The sequence below is a fragment of the Eptatretus burgeri genome, unplaced genomic scaffold, assembly GCF_056783735.1.
Source record: "Eptatretus burgeri isolate ZD-2024b unplaced genomic scaffold, Ebu_testis_v1 Ebu_testis_scaffold_1205, whole genome shotgun sequence".
Taxonomy (NCBI): Eukaryota; Metazoa; Chordata; class Myxini; order Myxiniformes; family Myxinidae; genus Eptatretus; species Eptatretus burgeri.
This window is the reverse complement of record NW_028223154.1, coordinates 1-17167: the sequence shown is the minus strand read 5'-3', so window position 1 is coordinate 17167 and position 17167 is coordinate 1. Positions and strand designations below refer to the sequence as shown.

The following is a 17167-nucleotide window of genomic DNA, read 5'->3' as shown; positions in this document are numbered from 1 at the left end:
TTTCTCCTGTTCCTTTTGTTCTTTTTCATCCTGGTCGGTTCTGTTCTCACTCCTCCATGAGCCTCGACTACATACCAAAAATAAACAAATATATGAAGACATTCAGGACTCACAATAACAGAAATGAACAAACATTAAGTAAGTTAAAAAAACAACCACAGCAGAACAAATCTGAGGGGAAACGTTTTTCCTTTGAAGGAGCGAAGCTGGACTTCTCTGCCTTGTGAGAAGCCAGAAGTGGAAGCTCTTTTATGGATAATTTGTATCTTAAATAAATATACAAAGAAGGAGTTGGTTTCAATGGTAAAAATAGAATAACCTTGTTTTCTTTTAAGCTCTATTGACTATCCCAGGTACACTCACATACATAAAGTGGGACAAAAAACAACAACACGATGGGGACCGAAAGTTTGGCATTTTTGTGAAGTGAAAATAATTCGACAAGGAGAGGATTATAAATACATTTAAATATTTAAAACATGATTGGGTTAAAAACATCAGGATGTGCTGATAAAGTGTTGGTGACCATCAATGCAGTCAAACCTTTTTAGCAGGTCCTTGTAACCCTGAAATGGAAGAAAACAAAGGATGAGATCAAGATACTCAAATGAATGAATTAATGTTTCTTTTCATTTATTAAATACAAGAGAGATCACCGAACATGATACCCCATAAAGTGTTTAATTAAATACTTCAATTTTAATAAAATGATGATTTTAAAGATCGTCAAAAAAAAATTGTAACTTTAGCGCAACAGGAGCAGTCTTATTCATCACCCTTATACACTGTAATAAGACGATGTTGAGTCACAGTTTAGGAGATGGAGGTTTTATTGATCACCAGAGAACACATCATCAATCATTATCGTACATTGCCATCTGGTGGCTTCTTCTTCACCCCTGATACTGGTCTCGATGCCAAAAAGCCATTTCAGGGCAAAGCGTGCTTTAGCGTCATTATGAAGTTTTTTGGTTCATTCATCATCTCTGAGCTATCCTGAATCAGAATCAGCCGGGTGCCAGACTCGCACCCTTGAGGAATTTTTTTTTGGAGACGAAAAACAAAATGGCCACCATCAACTTTCGATAAATTCTGTTTTGGGCTGTAGCTTCAGTTCTAATGCAATTACACAAACAATTTTGGTGTCTACTACTATGTTTCATGTGACAGACAAGGTAAACGTTGATGATTCTCTCAAGATTGGATGACAACAGATGGCGGAATTTGAATCTGGATGGACAACAAGCTTCAACAAGACACTAACCAAGAAAGTGACCCTGATGACCGACCAAGAAGAGCATCAAGCTGGATGGAAGGCCAGTATATGATACCAAATTGATCTACATCCGAGTCATATGTCTCCAACAATACAGGGATATTGATATCAAGGATGTCTTTCTCTTACGAACTGTCCCCTGTCCCAGCCTCCTTGTTTGATGAGAGCGGTGTGATGCGGGCTCAGTCGAAAGAAATCCTGAAGCCAAAAGTCCAAGTTGAGCAATCAAGTCGAATCCAAGGTGTTCCAGATGCTGTCAACATCGATCGATGTGCCAATGTTATGGGCTGTACATTGCCCTACAAATGGTACAGTTGAAGATTATGTGATCAACTTCATGGGAACCATCAAATACCACCTGAAGTGTTGTGACGTATACCTGATTTTCGACAGGTACATCAAAATCAGCACGAAACAAATGACGAGATCCAGTCGCGCAGGTCATGATTCAAGTCGAAAACATCAACTCAACTTACACACAACACTTCCAGTGCAAAAAGTGGTCCTAAATGTAGCCGACAACAAAGTACCACTGATTGATTTGATCTGTCAGTATCTAATGACCCACATTGTGGACAACCAGACCAAACTGGTGATTACCGGAAAATATCCTACACCAGTACAAGCATCGAACAATTCCACTCTCCAGAGACAAGATCTGAAAACACACCATGAAGAAGCAGATGTCATCCTCATCCATCACTTCGTTGGAATTGTGTCAGGTGTCAGTGGTGACTCACACATCAAAGTGGTCTCTGCCGATACAGATGTCTTTGTCCTGTTGATTCATTTCTACCTCGAGGAAAAGATGACTGTGGATGTCAGCATGGAGAGTCCGTGTGCTGGGAGGGCGAACATAGACATTCGCCAAACAGCACTGAAACACAAAAGCATCGCCAAATATCTGCCTGATGTACATACTCTGGCCGGATGCGAATACTGTGTCATATTTGTTTGGCATTGAAAGGCCACAGCGCTGAAGGTACTAATGGGCAGACATCATCCCACCTTACTTGGTCAGCTGGAAGCAGACGAGGAAAAGATGATATCTGAGGCAACTACCTTCATTGCTGCCTGTTATGGTTCCAAAGCCAAAGGTGATATGTCCACACACTGGTATCAGTTGTGGAAGTCTAAGATGGCCAACTCCAAGATTACCTGTGCTCCGAAATTGAAGTCGTTGCCCCCATCGCATGATGCCTTTGTTCAACATGTACATCGCGCTCATCATCAAGCCATTATATGGAAATCGGCCACTCAGTCAGACCCTCTGAACTTGGATCCCATCAAGTATGGATGGCAAGAAGGTGAGGATGGTGCGACGTTGTGTCCAACCACACTTCCACCTGATGTGTCTGCTGCACCAGTCACCATTCTGCAGTTGATCAAGTGTGGATGCTCCACCAGCAGGCCATGTTCCAACGAAAGGTGTGGTTGTGTGGCAGCACAGATGTCATGTTCAATGTTTTGCAGTTGTAATGCTGGATCAGACTGTTGTAATGAACAGACAAGGGCAGTAGCTGCTAATCATGACGACGATGATGAAGATTGAACATAACGTGTAACATTGCATCCTTAACAAAGTTAATATTTGTTTGCCTAAAAATAAAAGGTAATTTCAAAATCATATACATGTACATACTTACTTTTAGAGATTAGCCAAAGTCATAATCAACTATCCACATGTATCAGGATATATTTGTGTAAAAATCGTATTCAAATATAATCATAAATTCATTGATCATTGCAAGTAAGTTACTTCAGCTGTCATTGACTATTATTGTACGTAGTATTAATATTTGAGGGTTCATCAAATTCAATTTCTTACTCGAAGTGATCAGTGGAACTGCAAAATAGCCATTTTCATTTTAAAATGGTGGCAATCTTGAAAATATGAGACAGGTCTTATATATACCCCTTCAATTTTATCATTATCGGATTCCTTGACCATGAAAACATAGTAGTAGACACCAAAATTGTGTTTGTAAGTGCATTAGAAGTGAAGAGAGAGCCCAAACCAGAATTTATTGAAAGTCGGTGGTGGCCATTTTGTTTTTCGCCTCCAAAAAAAAATTCCTCAAGGGTGCGAGTCTGGCACCCGGCTGATTCTGATTCAGGATAGCTCAGAGATGATGAATCAACTAAAAAAAAATTCATAATTACGCCATTACATGCTTTTTCACATTTCCACTGGACGATACTGCACCCGCACCCTCTCATGCCAGATATCAATCTATAACATGATTCTTGAAAGTATTATGAAGGTGATTTGTGTTCTACAGTGGTCATGGACAATTCAATTAAATAATGGTTTAAAGACATATAAATAAATCAATTCTGGGTTTTATCACCATTTTTCACAGTGTCTTACACCACGGCATCTCACACGTTTCAAATTTGTTATTTGTACCTGTTGTTTGTGTCCTTTATCACATCATTAAAAATAGTAAATTTTCTGTTTGGAATTATTTTAAATTTTGTTTGACTGTCAGGCAGGGAGAGCTAAAAATATTATCTCACTCCTCTCTGTGAATGCACAATTGTGATGAATTAAACCGGCCGACGATCATATAAGCATAAACCGACAATCATAAATTGATAAGACATACAGACGGACGGACATGAACCAATGGCATAACCGTGCTTTTCACTTCGCGTGTGGGGTAATAAAGGAAGACATTTTAAATTTTAAAAGAAAAGGATAAATTTGATTTTCATTTTTCAAGCAGTGCTGCACTTCCCTTTGGTGAAAACGCCTGATTAGATAAATCTCTAACCAAACAGTATTCACATGAATAACATTGAATCATTCAGGTACAGAGTATGTGAAGTAGTTGGTTGAACATCATTCATATTAACATTCTCCAGGTGTTACACACAGGTCACTTTGGCACTGTATCAACCAATATATTCAAGATGAACCAGCACTTGATGAAAGCCATGCTGTCATGGTACTTGGACATCCTTATGAGCATCCCTTGGATAGTATCCTTGAATGGAACGATTAGAAACCCTTAACAGTGTCCCAGTGGTCGTGCTGTATCACTGCTTTGAACCCCATGACATAAACTCACTCTCATTCCAACCCATCATGTTGATAAAAACCAAAATCTCACTTCATGCATGACGTAAACACATGTGGAAATGTGACGTAAACACACTCACTCACCTTTCTAATCCATTTCATTAATCATTGTTGAAGCATTGTATCGTATACTGCATATTTTCCATCGACCATGACATGCAACAGTCCCTGAACTCAAGGTTCATCCTTAAATAGTGATAGACTCCCGCTAAACAATATATTTTAAAATGACAACTTTTGTAATAAGTTTGATAAACCACACCTGAAGAAAAGAGATGGTCTCCAGCTCCTGGAGTGCTGTTTCCATTGTTGATTTTCCTTGACGTAGAGACTCCATCTGCTGCTCCAGTTTCTCTCTCTGCTTCCCAAGAAGAGAAAGTTTCTCCATTTTCCTTTTGTTGATTTGACTCTTCATCAGATCCACAGATTCATTCACAAATTGGCACACGGTTCTTCGCTTCTCCTCCAACATGTCCTCAGCATCTCTGCCTGAGTTCTGGGAGGAATCATTGATTGAATTATTCAAGAATCAAGAAACAACTTCAAGAGAAAATGTAGAAACTAACAAAGGTACAATGGATTATGGCTGGATAAAATCAAATCACTGGTTCCAGGAGTGGTTTTGAAGGTAAAATGAAGTGGCCACTCTTATCTGTAACGCTTATTGGGTCCAGGAATCAAATTGGAGATTTCAACCTCCAACAAGTCGGAATTAACATTTAAGGATTAATATATTTTTTTATTGATGCACATGGAGGAGGAAAATGAAAATAGAAAATATTGTTATGGTTTGGGAAACTTACCAATCCCTCCTTCAACCCATCGGTCTTACCTTCAACTCCGCAGCCTTCCCTTCATCCCTCAGTTTGACGGAATCCCTCTACGTTTTCACTCCATCCAGGCATAAATTGGGTACATTTGGTCTGTCTGCATCTCTCCATCCATGTACTATCATATTTCACAAGTTTATGGCACAAAGCACGGCACTTGGTGGTCATGGACTGCGGACAGTGCCTCTCACATGGTGTGGTGCGGAACGGCACAGAGAGAGTTGGTGCGCGAAGAAGGAACTGGAGTCACTTTCCACATCCTTCGTGTGTGAGTGGAGGGCTGGGGATGCTCATGAGAGTTCCCTCATAAATGGTGGCATTTTCCAAAAGCTGCATCATGGACCCGTCCACATCGGATATGGGCAAATGAGGAGGCTCGCACGAGCTGAGATGGAGAAAGCTCAGAGTGAGAGGAAGAAGAAGGAGGCAGGAGGGCAAGAGACAAGAGGAGAGAAAGTGATGTCCTGCAGGGAGAAAGGAGCTCAAAGCTTATCCTTTTCCGAAAAGCTTGTCTTGCAATGAGCAGAAGACTCGGAGATGGGAGAAAAAGTGACATCCTGAGGAGGAAGAAACTGAGGCAGAGGAGGGTGAGTCACATATCTAGCACATTGGAGAGGACTTGCCTGCTGGGTCTGGATACATCAGTTGCACAGCTGAATGTCCTATCGCACCACATCACCACTGCTCATCTTCCTCATCCTTTCCTGCCCATTCTCGAGTGTATATGGACTCTGTCGCAGCCTTGTTAGGCTGTGTGAGATGAGGGACAAAATAAATTGACCCTACTTTTTTCTGCTTACTTTTCTTTTCTTTTCTTCTTTTCCCTGATTGAATGATGGCCAAATCTCTTGTGTAAGTAAGATTGTATAAGAAAGAACATGTGTTTGTTAAATCTGCTCTTATGTGCCTTTTGCTTTCTTGTCTGTAATTACGCACTTTTAAATGATTGATTGTGTGTGTAAATAAATCATTGTTTGTTGTTAACTGTATTTCCAATCCGTCTCGGTTGTCTTTACGTCATTGGTCTGATACAGTGTACAAGTGGAGTCAGACGGGAAGTTGTACCCCACCTGATTTGCTCTGTTAGTCGGTGCTGCACCTTATGTTCCGCTCAGCAGATCACCATGTGTGGCACTGAAGGCAAGGCCTCGAGCCAATAGAAAGGCATCATGGAAACATCGAAGCGTAACCCTACTAGACCGGTTATCACAGTCAAGCGGCAACTGCTATGTAAGAAGTTCAAGCCATTGGGCCGCGGAGTTTTCTGTGGTTTGTGGCCTCAGGACCGCGTGTTCTGGAGAGATGCCAGTGCTTCCCCTCATGGCGAGCCCTGATCCCTGGGCCATAACAATACAATTCAAAGCAAATGCGTTGATTGATATACCTCCGTCCATGTTAGAGGTAAACCCACTGGTATGTTTGATCTCAAAAGGTCACACACAAAAAAATTAAAGGTCACAGATGAGAGAGAAAGAGGGAAAGAGAGAGAGAGAGAGAGAGAGAGAGAGAGAGAGAGAGAGAGAGAGAGAGAGAGAGAGAGAGAGAGAGAGAGAGAGAGAGAGAGAGAGAGAGAGAGAGAGAGAGAGAGAGAGAGAGAGAGAGAGAGAGAGAGAGAGAGAGAGAGAGAGAGAGAGAGAGAGAGAGAGAGAGAGAGAGAGAGAGAGAGAGAGAGAGAGAAAGAGAAAGAGAAAGAGATGGAAGGGCCACAGCTGATAAACTCTGTCCTCGTTTGAGGTAATGTCAGAATGAAAGAAATGTCAGAGAGAGAATGAAAGAAAAAGAGGAAGACAGAGAAAACGAGAGAAAGAGTCAGGCAGCTCAGCAAATGGATGCGGACGTTGTGGATAAAAGCACTAAATTTTCCCCAGATGCGACCCACACCATCAGCTTTCCATTTTTAGGAACCACTTCCTCTGAATACATTGTGGTGGCCATCTTGAAAATCGAAAATGGCCGCCATGTAAAAACTTGTATCTTTATCAATATCTCAGCTTCTGAGCCACTTCGGATAATAATCTTGGTGTCCAAACATACATTTTCAGGGTCAAGGAATACAACTATACCATTTAGGATAGCGCCAGATTGGTTATTTGGTCAAAAATAAAACAAGGCTTGATTATCTTCAGTTTTTTTTTCCAGGCAGAACAATTCCATCAACATAGAGGAAGGAAAAAGAAGTAAAACAGATGGAGAAGTTAAGTGACATGAAGAGAGATTTTCCACACAGAGAAGTTTCAAGGAGCAGGCTGTGAGTCTGGTTCAGGTCATCAATGAGCTGGGAAACCTTTTCATTGATGGCAGTAATGAGCTACTGGCATTAGACACTTGGAATGTTTTGGATGAATCTTTGGCGAACATGGTGTGAACAGTACATAGTCAAGGAAAGGATCAGAATACCAAATATTTCAAAGAAGTTATTATTGATCGTACATCCTCCATTCCTATGCCTGGTGTTGGCTTAATGGTTAGGTTGGTGGGCTTGGGATCCTCAGATCCTGAGTTCAAATCCCACTCGGATCTTGAATTAATAGCAGGTGGGGTTGACTCTGCCTGTCATCCTTCTGAAGTCGGCAAAAGAGTGCCAGCTTGTATCCTATGGCGGAGTGGCGACCCATTCAGGATTGTGCCGAATTGGCAAGGAGACTACTTTGGCAGCACCAACGCTCTGCACAGAGTATGGTCCCGATGGATGGATCCTCCATTCATGAGCCGATTAAGAAGAATGCCCTTCCTCTCTTTAGTTGTCCACGGCCAAAAGCCAAGACCAAACAAGTGGGAAATATCTCCCTACTCAAGGATGATGTTGTTCTATTCTCTCACCTTTACATTGAGATGCAGCACAGGGTTAGTGACATGAGTACATTCCTCAGCCTTAAGAACCATCCTTCCCCCCTTCACTATCTCATGATGGAAAATTGTGCTTCGAAAAGAAATCTGATCTGATGAACATTCTGACCAAAGACACCCACAATGATCCTCCTGATTCCATTGACATGAAGCTTCTTGATGGAGCTGCTGTGGTGCACTTCCTCCCCACTCCATACATTGTGACATTTGATGAGTATGCTGATCGGGTCTTTGTTCCAGTATGGGACACATACATCCCCAACAGCATCAAAGAATCCATGAGAGAAAAGCGAGGAAAGGATGTTCGGAGAAAGGTTGCGGGCAACATAAGCTCCCAGGAAACTGGACCGACTTCTTACATGACCCAGCCAATAAACAGGAACTGTTTGCATTCCTTTCCAACTAGACTGCCACTGTGGATTGCCCCGGAGAGAAGGAAATCATCATCACATCTGGTGTCACAGCTATTCTTCGAGGAACCGATCGATCCATGGCACCATGGGCATGTGATCATGAAGAAGTGGACACCAGGCTGCTGATCCATTTACAGGATGCTCTTCAGAATGACTGTACCAACGGTCTGGTGCGCCCTGTTGACAAGGATGTGGTGGTGATTCTCATTAGCAAGTTCAATCACCTGATCACCCTGTGTCAAGATGTGAGCATTTGAGTTGCCTTTGGTACGGGCAAGAACTTTACACATCATCACATCAATGATATTTATGAAGACCTGATGATATTTATGAAGAACTGGGTCGGGAGAAATCCCTGGCCCTCCCTATCTTTCACAGTTTCATGGGATGTGATACTACATCTGCATTCTTTGGAAGAGGCAAGAAGTCAGCATAGGAGGCTTGGAACTGCTATCACGATGTGACATGTGTCTTTATCTGCATGGCATTTCATCCTTACACAGAAGTAGAGGTTGGTAATCAACATTTCCAGCTGCTGGAACACTTCATTGTTATGCTGTATGATAAGACCAGTGACCGCAACAGATGGATGAAATTAGAAAGGAGCTGTTTTGCCAGAAGAGGAAGACAACGGAGAGACTTCCCCAACACAGGATGCACGATTGCAGCACAAAAAAGCGAGTTGCATGTCAGGCAGGAATATGGTGCACCACTGAGCAGATTGAACACGCACATACTCCAGAAGGTTGGGGCTGGACTCTCGATGAGGATAGCAATCCATGGGTTCCTGTGTGGAACATGTTACCTGTGGTCTCCAAAGCCTGCAGTGAACTCGTCAAATGTAGCTGCAAGATTCGAAGTGGATGTGGCACTTTGTCTGCAGTTGTCACTGTGAGAAGTAGGCTAGGAATAAAATACATGTGTAGTGGTGTGTGATGACAATATACTGTCACATTTACAGTTGATATATAGTTATAATCCTTGCAGTATTTTCAGTGATTATGGTACATTAACAGCATTTTGTTTTATTTTTTGTGTTGATAAAAATCATGTTACTTTCCTAAATGGTATATTTGTATTCCTTGACCCAGAAATTGTATGTTTAGACACCAATATTGTGATCCCAAGTGGCTTAGAAGCTGAGGTATTGGAAGATTTAGGTTTTTACGTGGTGGCCATCTTGAAAATCCAAGATGGCTGGAATAATGTATTCGGAGGAATGTATGAGAAGAGAAACATAATGGCGTGAGTGAGCACCTCCCTCGAGTGCATTCCCTTTTTAAAATGGGGAAAGGGATGGGGGGAGGGTGGGGGAGATGGGGGTGAACTGATTCATTGGTGATTCCCACCTTTGTTTGCTCTTCCTCTTCCTGAACCTGCTGTAGTTGGGATGCAACGCTCTCCATTGACTGTGATACATGAGGACACTTTTCAGCCAAAACATCCTGCACAGAATAAAAAAAACAACAGAAATGAAGAATCATGAACCTCTGTGGTGGATTAAAAAGGAACATCCTGCACAGAATTATATACATATTCATACATATATATATATATATATATATATATATATATATATATATATATATATATATATATATATATCGACGAAAAAGCAGTGAAGATGATGGTAATTTATTTTAAGTTATATAATATCTCTTTTCTTTCACTCTTCAGGTGTAAGAGGATAAAGTCCCAGAATCACATTAACTCTTAAGACCGTTTAGCAGTTGTCTTGAAGGTAGATGGTTGGTTCAGCTGACATGATTACATCACTATATATTTAAATAAGTATTTTTGTCAGGTAGCTGAACTGATTACATATATATATATATATATATATATATATATATATATATATATATATATATATATATATATATATATTGCCATCACAACATGTCGGGAGGAAGGTAAAGATAGATATATTTCGTAATTTAAATTGCTTGAAAATTTTTGAAAACCTAAAATATCCAACTTCAAACATCAAAACATTTTGAAAGTTTTCTGGTGTTTTACCGTTTTCTCAGGTATTTTCATGATGTGACGTTAAAGGGATTTTTATGCTCCTCACTGCTTTGAAAGAAAAATACCCTTGTTTTACCATCTCAGTTTATGTTCTCCCTCCATCATGCTGTTGGTGTTTCCCCTTTTTCCTGCTGTTCTCTTTATGCTTTGTCCAAATCTCTTCTGTGCCCTTACTCTTCCATGAGCCTGTACCACATATTAAAAAAACTAGTTTTAAATTAATTAAATCTCAAGTTTGTGAGGAATATTCCATGACCACGACGTAACAACTGGTCATAAATGGATAACTGCCGATCGGAAAGTAAAAAAAAAAAAATTTCAGGCCGAAACACAAGCTTTCTCAATGTAAAAAACAAATGGATATAATAGAAAACAATAAACACTTTTTGTTTAAATATTAAATACTGATTTACTCACCTTTAGTTCAGCATGAGCAATCTCCACAGAAACAATGTTGTGGTTCCGATGTTGTTCACCCGTGCACATGGCGCACATCAAGGTCCCATCAACCTTACAATAGAGCAGGATTGGCTGTCCATGTTCAATGCATCTTAATTCCTCAATCTTCAATCCCGGATCCACCAGTTTGTGCCCTTTCTGTTGATGAGGCTTCAGGTGTTGCACACAGCAGAGCATCTCACAAGGTACACACCTCTTCACTGCCTCTCCATTACAAAGCTCACAGTAACTATCAGTGCCCCCTGATTTCACATCACCACATTCTGCATCATAGACATCAACCCCCATCCCAACCTCTCTCGTTTTCAACTGAATCTTTTCTCCTAAGTTAGCAACGGTCACATTCTTCTCGAGATTTGGTATTTGTGGAAAAACCTCACGGCAATTTGGACAAACACAATCTGTGCCTTCTTCCCTGCTCTCCCAGGATCTTTCTATACACACACGACAAAACGAGTGGCCGCATGGCAAAGCAAAGGGGTCCTTGTAGAGGTCAAAGCACACTGGGCATGTGAGTTCATCCAAACTATCTCCAATATTGGAGGAAGAAGAAGCCATCTCCTTGGGGACAGAGAAGAGAGTGAAGCAGAATTGAATTGAAACCTGAAAATGGAGATTGAAAATTAGAAAAACTTAAAGTAATGAAAGACCAAGTATATAAACGTAAATAACAATTCGGTTCGGAATGATCATTCAGGATGTGAAATGAAACTACAAACTGAATAAGAAGCCAATCAGAAGGTGCACCTAAAATTCATCCCAAACACAGGAAACAGAACAGAGTTCTAGGTTTTTGATGACAATGTTCTTGTGTTGACAAACACAGAAACACAGATTACAATGTGATTTCACGAGTACACCATCTGATGTGATGTATGACTGAATGAGAGTTTGAGTAAAACAAAGCTCAAAAGGCACACCTGGTATCATCACATTGGTACAATGGATATTTCAACCCTCCATGCAGGGGGAGTGAAGATTGAATGTGTAAAAGAGTTTTCTTATCTTGGTTCTGGTTGTGTGATTGCCTCAGTCCTCAACATAAATGGATAAATGAACGACAGAATGTAATGTGATGAGACGAGAATAATCCAATACTATAAATCTGAAATGAGACAATTGGCATCCTATGACGGTGCCAAGTTGAACATCATTGAGCTCTTCTGTCCGGCCCATTCTACTGTCAGTGTTTGTGTCTCGAGATCACATCGCTGTGTGCTTGATTTTATACGCCTGTCAGCAATGATTGTGGCTGAAATGGCCAAATCCACTTTTTAGAAAGGGTATCCGCATACTTTTGGCAACGTAGTGCTTGGATGGTTCTCTTGGCAGAGTACAGTATAAACAACAAGAAGTGAAGGCTTCCTTGGTGACTTCTCATACTGTCTTTGGATACAATACATGGAGATGATTGATTTACTTCATCAAGGCAGAGAGGACAGGGAACTGGTATCTTCACCTGCAGTCTCTCAAAGACTTGCTGCCGTACTTTGCCGCCACTGGACACAATATGTACAACAAATCTTGTATATTTATTTGCAACAAATTATTTAGCTTGAAACACACAAACCAGATGTTTCTACGCTGTTCAAATCAGGCTGCCATGTTGTTCATTGGAGTGACTGTGACCGGGCTGGATTATCAGAACTAGTTATTGAGCAGGTATTGATGAGGGATATGAAAACATCAGGACTTATCCGTGGCCGAGGAATGAGAGTCTCAGCATGCACAGTGGCTGCCCTTGAAAGACACGAGTATACCAGACATTGTTCCAGGGCATTTTGTTTTTCATGTGGCAGATAATGCTGATCACAACATCAACACTATTTCTTTGTGATGAACTCTGAATTGTCTGGAAGTATAAGTAAGAGCTGATGAAAATAAGTATTTCTTCCTGAAAGTATTAATAATTGTCAAAAATGATTACTTTTTAGGATCCTGATTATGACTGGAAGTGGTGATTCATCTTTTACCTTCGTTTGTCCAGATAAAATAGACCAAATGCAACATCTCTTGAACAAGAATTAATCAACTGCTTTTAAATCGTATTCCACAATCCATCTCTCATACATATTACATGACAAATGTACAAATGTTCTCTTTTACCTTTCACATGAAATAAAATGTATTTTGAAATTTCAATTCATGACTTGCTGAAATACCCCATATACCCCACAGTTTGGGATAAATTTCAAAACGTTCCACCAAGTCGACTTGCCTGCATTTTCAACAATATTTAAGCCATTCATTGCAATTAAAATCATTTATTTTGCAATTTATTGGAGGTTTGGCCTTTTTCACGGGAGAGTGACGTGACTATGTGCTTTTCCATTCCATATGAATAAAACCTTGACTGCATATCCATGCTACACAAACCTCCCCCCCCACTCCCACCCCCTATATAAATAAATCCATACATTCTTTCTTCCAACCTGCTCATGGTGTCCTTTTCCTATTGCTCAAACATCTGCACTTGTGATAGCTGGTAAGTTTTACCCCAACTGTTTTGCTTCATTAAATAGCCAGCACTACACTCACTATTCCACTTGGCAGTAACGGGTGCATGCTAAGGGTGCGAGCCTCGGTTAGTTGGACCATGTCACCCCCAGCAGGTAAACGGTGTTAGACAAAGGAGCAATGGGAGATTTGTCCATCTGATTGACGTTTGTGGTTGCTTCACAACCCGCTGGGCCGCATAATTATCCGTGGTGAGTTGGCTTGCAGGACCGGAGGTTGGGAGTTGTTTGAGGAGTTTCCCCTCATGGCGAACCACAGAACCCCGGGGTCATAATATTGCCGTGGGTCTAGCCGGTTAAGTTTAATCCCCCCGACCCAATTGTGGTGGACGGGCAGTTAACACTGACCAGGCCGGATCGCAGAGCGATTTTCCTTCGGCGGCAGACATGTGATCCTCAGAGATTATGGCGTGCGGGGGAATGGCAGGGTGGCACGGGTTGAGTGACGGAAGCACAGCACAAAGGGTTTATACTCGAACCCACAAAAGACAGGTGGACACCAGCAACTGAAAACAAACGTGGATTTAATGAAAATAGAAGTATTTTCAAGGCTAATAATTCAAATTGTAATAATAAACGTGAGATAAATTAAAGCCAAATGTCGAGGTGCCTCCACACACAGACAAGGGGAAAACAAAAGAAAAGCAAATCCTCCCTTTATTCTGGCACTTAGCTTTGTCCAGAGATGGTCTGAACTGAACTTTGGGATTGAAGCACTTCATCCTGCTCGGGAAAACGTGCCCCCAAAATGGCACCAAGCCGCTCTCTGGGCGGGAAACGTACGTGAGGTAATTTGTGAGGTGGTATTCAATGTCAGGGCTCACCAACCACCATGCAGCTTCCTCGTCGATTGCACTTGCTGATACCGCTCTCTGAAGAATGGCGCCGCTCCCTTCGGTGATATACACGAGGCTTCGAAGTCGGTCTCTTACGACCCTGCCAAAAGTCAATGGTCAGCATCTTGCCCAGCATGCTGCAAATTCACCAGCACGAACACGAGAATCGCCCAGCCATTTCATCGTGCTGAGAGGAGAACAAAGTGAGATCCTCCATCCCAGCCACATTCCTCTCACAACTACTGTCTGCTCTTCGAACTTAATAATCTTTTCACCCGCTCTCTGACATCGTACCCAATCATCCACCTCTGGGTGTGTGGCTCCGCCAGCCGTCACCCTTGGAGACAGGGCTTCTTGCCTGCTTGTACGTGCAGCTCGGTTGTAATTGTTTTAAGGACGTGATCCCCTTTATCGCCGGTCTTGAAATACAAAAACAAAGGGAAAGGTCACTGGGGGCAATTACATATCGGGGGAAATTGACCTTAATCCCTATCTAATTAAGACGGCACCACCCCTCCTACCCCTAGTGTGGTGACACGTAACACTTAAGCTCAGTTTCCCACCTTAATTTCCATCAAGATGTCTCCTACATGTCCACGGACAAAGCATCTTTGGACGATCCGAACTTTGCTATGAAATTTCTCCATCTACCACCACAACCATAACAATATCTTCCGTGATGTTGCAGCAAGGTCACACCCGATTTCTCAACCTACTGAATAAGAATGGATCTGAGGATGAAAGGACCTCTCTGAGCATTCATAACAGAGATGGCCTTTTCCAAACAATGATAACCGTAGTATATCTGTGGAATGGTTTATCAAAAAGCTAGAGAATGGAGAAAAAGCCCTACGTCACTGATTGCTCTATTCACGTTCAGTGGACACCCTCTATTGCTTCTGCCGCTGTCTTTTCAACCCTGTTAGTAACTACATTGCCAAGAACGAGGGATTTAACAAGTGGAAGAATTTTAAACCTCAAGTATCTGAGCATGAACAAAGTCCAGGTCATGATGAGGCATTGATGAAGTGGAAAGAGATCTGTATATACTTGGAAAGAGGAGTAACAATATATCATGACATCCAACATCAGATTTAAGATGATGTGGAAAAGTGGTGCAGCATTCTCAAACATGTGATTGATGGAATAAAATCTCACTTTTTGTGGGCATCGAGAGAGTCTCTCACCCGAAACGACGAATAACCCGGGGAATTTCCTGGCATTGATGAAACTGTTCGGGAAATATGATTTGGTAATGAGAGAGTATTTGATGAACATTCAGGATGGTCCCCACCACATACCTCTCACCCACCATTAAAAACGAATTTAGACAACTTTTGGATTGCCGGGTCAAGTCGATCATTTGTCGAGGAAGTCGAAACTGCAAAATACGATGCCCTCATCTTGGATAATACTCCAGATCAATCGCACATTGATCAGATGTCTTAGATCCTCGGATATCTCCATATCTCATGTGGGAAAGTGAAAGTCAAGGAGTCCTTATTGATTTCAGGCACCGAGAAGGCACCATGGCTAATGCTTTAAAACAACAAATCGTCAGCAAGCTGAAAAACAATGGCCTTGAACACATGAACCTCCATGGTCAAGGGTACAACAATGCCACTATGATTTTGGGGTTCACCATGGTGTTCAACAGCGATCACCGATATCAAGCCACAGGCCGTCTTCATTCAGTGTACCAAACATTTTCTAAATTTGACTGGGGTACAATCCACTGCAACTACAGTGAACGCCGTGGCTTTTTGGGACAAACGAGCACCTTTACTTGTTTTCCTCTGTCTTAACACACCGGTGAAAAATATTCAAGCAGTTTGTGTCAGGGAAGACTGTGAAGTGAGTTTGTGAGATCAAATGGAGCTTCAAGCGTGATGCAATTGACACTGTATGGTCCGACCTGCAAGAAACATCTGAAGCCCTAGAGCAGCTTCGTGATAGTAATGCTGAGACGCAGAACACAGTCAGATGCAGATATTTTGTTGAATAGCATGATGACCTACATTTTCACCATATCGCCGACCAAGAATTAACAGGGTCCAACTACACTTTTTTGAAGTTTGACAAAAATGAAATAAAAAATTCAAAGTGGAATTGCCGTTATCTCATAACATTTTATTTTCATATCGTGTGCTTCATAACAGGTACATATAAAGGTTACATAAAATAATCGTACTTAGTTTCCTCTGTTGCCCTTCTACATGGACTTCTTCTAAATTTGAATGAAATGTCAGATAGACCCTGTTAATTCTCGGTCGACGATATACCTATCATTTTGGAAGCCAATGCTAACTGAGATTAATGACATGCAAAACATTCTCCAAATGGCTGGGCTGGGGTGAGATGCCTCTGCTGCCAAGTTGGGGGCCCTTGTTTTATTCATGCAAAATGAATGAGATAACATTGTAGAGGAGGCAAAAATTTAGGATTACAATTTTTGCGACCAAATGTAAATCTCCAGAAAGCGGTGAATGAGGAAAAAGAAAATGGCAGAAGAAAGTACTGTGGACACAGGTCTTTCATTACATGATGAGACCAAACGGGAGTAGTATGAAATTTTGGATCAGCTGCACAAGGAAGTGACCTGATGCACCCATCAGATTAGTGACATGAACATTGAGTTTGGGTTTCTCACATCACTCAGTTACCTGATGGACCTATCCAACGACAGCAACATTGTCATGAAAATCTACCATCTCACAGAGGCATACGACGATATAATCGCCAGAGCGATACAGAGAGAGATTCATCGTCTTCGTCGACACATCAAACTGTATGAGAAAAGCACTGGGAAGGAAACGGTGAACTGGAAGGCAAATGGAATCCTTATAGATGTTGTGAAGTGAGGATTCGAGGAATCTT

General features: G+C 41.5%; 1 protein-coding gene across 1 annotated transcript; it reads right to left on the bottom strand.

Annotated features, from left to right (window-relative positions):
- Positions 1 to 6: 6 nt before the first annotated feature.
- Positions 7 to 11629, bottom strand: LOC147006899 (E3 ubiquitin-protein ligase Midline-1-like). Its single transcript, XM_085867741.1, has 4 exons — positions 10897 to 11629; positions 9801 to 9896; positions 4624 to 4857; positions 7 to 566 (listed from the first exon to the last, which is right to left on the bottom strand). Exons 1-4 carry the CDS (start codon positions 11494 to 11496, stop codon positions 498 to 500), a joined length of 999 nt encoding a protein of 332 aa, XP_085723867.1. The 5' UTR covers positions 11497 to 11629; the 3' UTR covers positions 7 to 497.
- Positions 11630 to 17167: the final 5538 nt, after the last annotated feature.

Coding starts and splice junctions, on each gene's coding strand:
- LOC147006899 (XM_085867741.1), bottom strand. CDS start 11,496: ATGGCTTCTTCTTCCTCCAATATTGGAGATAGTTTGGATGAACTCACA. Junction 9,897..10,896: donor TTGCTCATGCTGAACTAAAG/GTGAGTAAATCA, acceptor TATTCTGTGCAG/GATGTTTTGGCTGAAAAGTG. Junction 4,858..9,800: donor AAGAGGAAGAGCAAACAAAG/GTGGGAATCACC, acceptor GATTCCTCCCAG/AACTCAGGCAGAGATGCTGA.